The sequence below is a fragment of the Labrus bergylta genome, chromosome 11, assembly GCF_963930695.1.
Source record: "Labrus bergylta chromosome 11, fLabBer1.1, whole genome shotgun sequence".
In the NCBI taxonomy this organism is placed as follows: Eukaryota; Metazoa; Chordata; class Actinopteri; order Labriformes; family Labridae; genus Labrus; species Labrus bergylta.
The window spans coordinates 2,713,227-2,720,608 of record NC_089205.1 but is presented as its reverse complement, the minus strand read 5'-3'; the positions used below and the strand labels follow the sequence as shown (position 1 = coordinate 2,720,608).

The window sequence follows — 7,382 nt, the reverse complement described above, 5'->3', positions numbered from 1 at the left end:
TAGGGCAATCCAACTTCCTGGGCTTTGTAACCTGCCGGAAATGGTAAACCCATTTCATTGCAGTTATAGTCATGTGTAATCAATGCATTTTCATCACTTAGTAATCCAACAGAGTAGTTTGGAAACCCCTTCTCCTATGTCTATTCCACATAAGGATGACTTGTCATCATAGCAGCACCAACCTAAAATATTTAAATATTCCAATCTAAATATTCTATGCTTCGATAATATCTGTGTTTTCCCCTATATTGCCTTCGGGTTTAAATTACTTTGACAAGTAGGTCAACAATGTAATTCTGTTTGGCAACTGTGAAATGTCACTTCCATCAGCTAACTCATGTTGACTGATTTTGTGATTTTGTGAATGTGTAAGTACACTACATTACAGCCTGGAACTGACGATGATGCATTCTTAACCACGCTGCAAAGGAAGGTTGGTCAAAAAATAAAAAGTACAAGTATTTAAAGGAGATCTATTATACTCACCTTCACCATTAGTCTGGGACACCTATTGAGTAGCGTTGAGAGCTCAAAAACCTCCTTAGTTATCTTACACTGGCGTCAGTAAAAAAAGTCATTTCAGCCTCTGCCTGAAAAGGTCAATTTCAGCTGCTGTCTCTTTAAGGCCACCCCTCCCCACATGCCCACTTTCCACCGATTGGCCAGCTATGTTTGCAGAAGGTAAATTTGAGTTAGCTTCCGCGTGGTTAGTTTTCAATCATATTTCGCTGCCACTCTTGCCAATCATTGTGTTTCCACGCGGTCCGTCTACAGAGCGTGCTATAAGTGTCACTACGCTCTGCTCCGTTTCAAATACGCTTCAAGTCTATTTTCGACGCAGTACGCTGCAGGCACGCGTCAAGCTGGACAGAATATGACAACCTGAACAGGAAGTCAGACAAGGAAACACACAGAGCATCCGGTCAATTTCTAAATACAACACAATATATGGACTCATGATCGTATTTTTCAACACTTTCTCAACATTACATCGAAACAAAACAACAAATCATCCCCAGGAAGCAACATGTTGTTTGCACGTTTTTCTCTTTATTTCAGTACAGCTGATCATAGCTGCGATCCGTTGCGCTCATGTTCCAGAAAGAGATCCAGTGGGGCAGTGCGCGCGCCATCCGACGGAGCAAAACCGCGACGCTGATAGACTGCGGCACTCATGCAGTATGTGGGGATTGGGGGTCATACGTCGGCAGAACCTGACATCAAGTTGTCACGTTCTCTGAATTGGTTCAGAGCAGCAGGAAACCTACGCCAACAGATGTGTATCTTGTGTTTAAAAAAAACTTTGCAGAGGTTTAGTATGTAGGCTACATGACACACCCATTTCACCGACATGTTGTCTTGTTTTATGCTTTTCCAAAATTTAAATCAAAATGCCAAAACAAAAATTAAGTTGTCATTGAATATTTTATTTGCAAATGAAAGAGTAATAACTCAGAAGTCGTAAAAATATACATTTTTTTACTTGTGATATTTACATGGATTGTTTTCATCAAACGATTAAACAAACAAACAAAAAAGAATCTGTACTGTTTTACAAAACCAAAGAGAAGCCACAGCAGAAAAACTGATGAGAGTTAAGAAAACAAAAAGTGTCTTACATTTCGCCTTTAGTACTGCCGAGCTGAGCTTGTCTCCCCCCTGACATCGAAACAATGCAGTCAAGAGAAAACGGCCAACCACACAGATCCCACTCAGGCCGGTGATGAGCACAGCACACAAAAAAGTGCAAAGTACGTAGATGATAAAGTCAACATAAAAATAAAAAAGACTAAATTAAAGCTTCATAAAATTTCTGTGAATATATTTACAATTGCAGATTTTATACTTTTTTTTCAAATGTCTTTTTATTACTTTCAATTTTTTTTTTTTTTTTTTTACTATTTTTAGCTGGATACAGTTATGTTACATCAAAGCAAAGCATTCCCGGTCATCTGCTCAATCTCCTTTGACATGCAGGTCCCTTTGCTTTCCTTCTCGAGGTCGACAGCAGCTCCGTCCATCTCCTCTCTTAAAAGTAACAATACATCACATTCCCCTATACTGACACACAAGGCCTAACCACAAAAATCTGAGCATCACTCTGCCCTGCTCCACAGCTTTATTTAGAAATAAAACCGCTCAACAGAACATAAAACATTGTGGCTACATGAGATTCATATTCCTATCATATTATGCAGGATAACCATGACTGGTTTCATGTTAACTGCACCTTTGAGTGTTGATAATAAGACAATATATAGTGCTGATGGATACTGTTTCAAAGAATGACATGTGCTGCTAACACTCCGAGATGTCTTAAGCCTCTCACTCCTCCACTCGCTGAAGAACTGACAAAGGATCTGTGAAATCCACTTGTTGGAAAAGAGCGAAAGTTTGTCAGGCCCACGGAGCGGCACACATACGAGAGGAGAGATTCAACATGAGGGCTCATAAAACTGGGGAATCTGCCACCTGAGACTTGCAGTTGCTTTGGAAAGTAAATCAAAAAAAGCTTGGAGGAATTTAACAGCTGGAAGACTTGCATCCCATCCTCCACCTCCACTGCTACATGGTGGAGAGAATTTCAATGGCAAGAGCCTACGGCCCTGGCTCAATATCAATCCTGTTATAGCTCTCCTGATTCCCAGTAGGACACTCAAAGATTCCCTTGGAAAAAAAATGGTTGAAGCATATGCCATACAAATTGTTCAAATGCATAGCAGTGTCTCTCTTTCTGAGTGCACATGTGATTGCATGCATGTGTGTTTGTTTGTGTGTGTGTTTCTTGCTACAAAAGCTGTTTTTGACTGTATATTGTGTGTGTGTGTGTGTGTGTGTGTGTGTGTGTGTGTGTGTGTGTGTGTGTGTGTGTGTGTGTGTGTGTGTGTGTGTGTGTGTGCACATATTCCCTGGGTGATGTACACTGTCCCTTTTGGTGCTGCATTTAGAACCCTGGTTCCATCAGTCAGTGGAAATACCTCCAGACATTCGATCCATCCAACTGATTCTCAAGGAGAAGAAATAACTTAACGATAAGCTGTTTGGGCTTTTGTTTGTGCAAACTGCATGTACATAATGTGTAACTGTGACTGTGCATGAAGCACAAACCTGCGTTTCCGTGTGTACCTGAATGTGCCATGTGTACCTGTTTTTGTTTGTGTATATACAACTTGTACCTGTTTTTCATTGTGTGTGTGTGTGTGTGTGTGTGTGTGTGTGTGTGTGTGTGTGTGTGTGTGTGTGTGTGTGTGTGTGTGTGTGCCTTGAGATGCCATCAGTACTCCCGGGGCCGAGCGCATTCCATGTTAAAGAGACAGCAAGAGCAGGGAGGGAGCTTACAAGTGGCCTCCAGAGCTGACAATTGTTATGAATTATGGACGTGCTTTGTCTCTCGACACCACCCCCACAAGCAAAAACATGACTGCTGTCTGTAAAGCCGAGTGCAATAAGCATATACGTCAGTGAAAAGTAAAATAAACACTGCCAATCTGCAGTCATATCAATTTGGATTGAGGTTGTTTGCCTGACTGGATCCTTTCTCCCTCATTGAATGGCTAACATGAGAATGTGTGGGTGTGGCCCAAGGGCTTATACTGAATTTACATGCACACACCCACACATACACACTCACACACATTCACAAACATGCATGCATGCACGCAAGCACACACGCCCAGACGCACACTCACAGTAGCTTCCCTGCTCGAATATGAACTTCTGTCTCTAGTTGATATAAAAGGGTTTTTTTTCTTCCCTTCCCTAACAGATAAGTCACAAGTGTAATCCTGCCTGTGAAGTCAAACCATGTGCTTTTCAGACAAGATGTTGGTTTTGCAAAAAATGTAGAGGTACTTATGGAAAATGTTGATTGTTAAGTGAAACATTGTGAAGGCGCCAATACTATCAAAAAGAGAAGCAAGATTCATTCCATGCCACAGTATTTTAGTGTTTGACCTATAATGGTGAGCTCTTCTTAGAGTCAGTGGTGAAATTAAATGGTTAAATTCATCGGAGAGTTAAGACTATGAAGTCATTAAAATTAAAACAGCTTTTTTTTCTTTTGATGGTATAAACATGCTCATAAAAATGGATGGCAATTTGCCATGTATCTAACTGTAGCTAGTGCTGGAGTGGAAATTTGAGCTGTTTGCTTTCCCCGACTAAATTTGAACACTCTCCAAAATATTGCTGATGTGTTGACTACAGCCCTATTCAAACTGAATGTTCAGGGCGCGATACATACTGTACCTCCCTGTGACATCTCGCCTTCACTGTGAATGTCACAGAGGAGTAACTGGGGGACAAAGTGATCCCAACACTTTACCTCTTTGGGGGTAGTAACAGAGGTGTTACATGGGAGAAACGGGATGTGTGTGTGTGTGCATGTTAGAGTGTGTATGTGGAGCTCCCCTGTTTCTCTACACGCTGTGCTTCTGCAACACCCTAAGGCACTGTGAATTCACAGACTGGGACACCAATATTACTCCATTGCGGACTCATTATTAATGTACAAAGAAGTAATAATGGTGGCGCTTCGTTACACCTCTGTTTTGGAATTTGCTCTCCATAAAGGGGTTTACAAATACTTAGCAAGTCAAATGGAAATTTGGTCGTTAACCTGCCACCTGTGTTTCTGGGGAGATGTTTGAAACTAGGTGCTCTGTAAAGGTCACATAGGTCGATAAAATCCAAAGATGTTTTTCTCTCAAGGAGTCAATAAAATCAATGCAGCATCTCATGAGGATCCTGCCGGGACTTGGGCAGGTATCTTGTTTCTTCTTCTCGAGAGAGCGCAAGTTTAATATCAGAGAAAGGGGGCTTCACATGTACTCACAACATGTTCACAAAAAGCACAAGGTTTAAACTTCATTTTGGAATTTAAAGTAACTCTTCTGTTAGGGATATATTTCCTCTCACATACCCTTGTTTATTAAATTAAATGACATCATGTGCGTATATCTATCTGTATGTACAATATAAAACAAGACTGATTACAGAATGTACAGTACATTGTCCGATGGCAAAGGATTGCTTTCTCACCATGGATAATTCACTCTGCCTGATGCTCCCTTGGCTACATGTTGTTTCTAGGGCAAGTTTGTGACGTTGTGTCTCTCAGCAGTTGCTACTGTTGACCCTCAAAGCTGGATGTGAACAGAGACTTAACCACTGGTGTGCTGATGATAAGGACAAAGAAAAAACCATCAAAGGGAAGAGGGATTGCAAAGGCACACTTTATAGGCTACTTGCCCCTTTTTTTTTTCATACTTTCAATCAAACTGCACTGGTCCTGTCTCAGGATATGACAAATGGGGGGTTTGGCTAGTATAGCACAGATTGACCAATAACCAAGCAGGACCCGGTAATTCAGCGAGACAGCAATAGAATGCCACTGCATTGTTATGGATCCAGGGAGAGTACTGACAATGGTACCATACACACCCTATAGAATCAACACCTCTAGAATCATACTACTCGCTCCTTTCATTCAGGTAATCGTACTTGTGAAATTAAACTTTAAGGTCAATCCTTTTGTGCCTCAGCAGGAATATTGATTCGGTAACTTACAGGGTGCTGGGAATAATGGAATCTACCATCTTTGTACATCACACATTCATGGTGACAGATTTTGGTTTCAGTTCTGAAGTGTAGCAGGTAAACAAAAAAGAGTTTTTTTTAAAAAAAGCAACAATAATAATAACCCATCCTAGGGATCGGTGGCACTTCTAAATACGGATGCATCGACATATAGCTGTCTGTCACCCTTTTACAACCTTTTCAGAGAGAAGAGACACAGGAGAACAAAAACAGAACAAAAGTCAATTTAAGTCCAGCTGGTCTAATAGATGCTTATTACCTATATTTAAAGTATGACTTGCTATAGGCCTAATACATACTATTCAATTATTCAGGGAAGATATTCAGTACCAGAAAAAGGATGTCCATGGATGTAGACAGGGTGTGAGAGAGAGGGGGTATAGACAACTCCATTGGTTTTGACTCCACTGTCACTGCTACATCCTCGTGTTTCCCCTGCTGATTGGTAAAACCGATGAGCTGCTTGTGTAGCCACCTGAGGCAGATGATGCATGCGCCGAGCACTGTAGTTTGTGCACATGGACGGGCACGATCGGCCCAGCCCATGGAAGGCAAAGGGAGTTTTGTGGTTCCAGAAAGCAGCAACTCCGAGGTGAAGGGTGACATGTATTGGATAATAACCCATCACCTCCCCCCCCCCACCTGCTCATCTCTGAAAATAAAAATCAGCAAATGTCTCACACTCTGGCACTTTACTCCTCGCATTGCTTGTATCCATGTTTTATTTGTCGACAACCAAATCTCAACAGCCACGTGAAACTCCATTGGAACTTGGCTCAGAGTTTTGGATCCTTTTTTTTTTTATCATCCAGCCTTTTCCTGTTTACCTTTTTCACCTCTTTCCCTCCACAGCGTGTGTCTATCCGTTTGATTTGATAAATAAATAAAAACTCTACTAGGGGGGGGGCTCCTTCAACTTCACTGCACACAGTGTTTCCCTGTGTCTTCCAAAGCCGAAAGCAGGAACTCCGAAAAACAAGTTCTGCCTTTAGCTATGAGACAAAAAACATTGTTGCATCTCAGGTCTCGCTTTCTTCTTTTGTTTTGTTGGTTTATGTAATTCAGTAGGGGGGCAAGCAAGTCTTTATTTTTCCCTTTTTAAGTATGCATTCATTTAAAGTACTTTTGGACTTACAGTATTGATTCTTTTAATTACATCCTTTAACTAGTTGCATTTCTTTGTTTATGGAAGAGTCTCAGTCTTTGGGATGGGGGATCGGGGGGCTTGGGCTGGGAGTGGGAGTCTCACAATGGCTGCAGGAAGGGGCTAGCTTTCAGTCCTACACAGTCTGAAAGGCCTTGGTCTGGGCGGGGACCATGAGGGTTGGAGGTGTGGGCCCAGACATGTTCCTGGAGTTGTATTTGGGAGTGGTGGGGGGCTCGGGGGTCTTGGAGGGCACAACTGTGGTGTAGGCTGGTGGGGACTGGGGGAAACCCGGAGGCTGTCCGTTTTCCTTGAGAGCTGCCACGGCAGGTGGGCGGGGGCGATGGCCGCGCTGGGCGCTGTTGTGCACCATGGACTGGGTGGAGGAGGCCCCGGAGCGTGAGCTGCCAGAGCGGGATGAAGACAGGGAGTTGGGCTTCACTAGCTTGGCCTTGGGGGCCTCGGCATCTTCCCTGTGGTTAGAAACAAACACACACAAACACAGAAAACAATAATAGTTTATATCCAAGAGGAACCCGCACTTACACAAATGTATACACAGACACAGAAAACCTTAAAAAAGCACAGCCTTATTCCCTACAAATGTTTTCGGTCCCTATCCACAACATGGGACTAGTTT

General features: G+C 42.4%; 1 protein-coding gene across 1 annotated transcript in view; it reads right to left on the bottom strand.

The window, feature by feature from the left end:
- Nucleotides 1-1,406: 1,406 nt before the first annotated feature.
- Nucleotides 1,407-7,382, bottom strand: part of clmpb (CXADR like membrane protein b) — a 71,755-nt gene continuing 65,779 nt past the window's right edge. Inside the window, exon 7 of the mRNA XM_020649422.3 lies at nucleotides 1,407-7,215. Coding sequence (XP_020505078.1) covers nucleotides 6,879-7,215 — 337 coding nt within the window. The 3' untranslated portion in view covers nucleotides 1,407-6,878. The remainder of the gene's footprint in view (nucleotides 7,216-7,382) is intronic.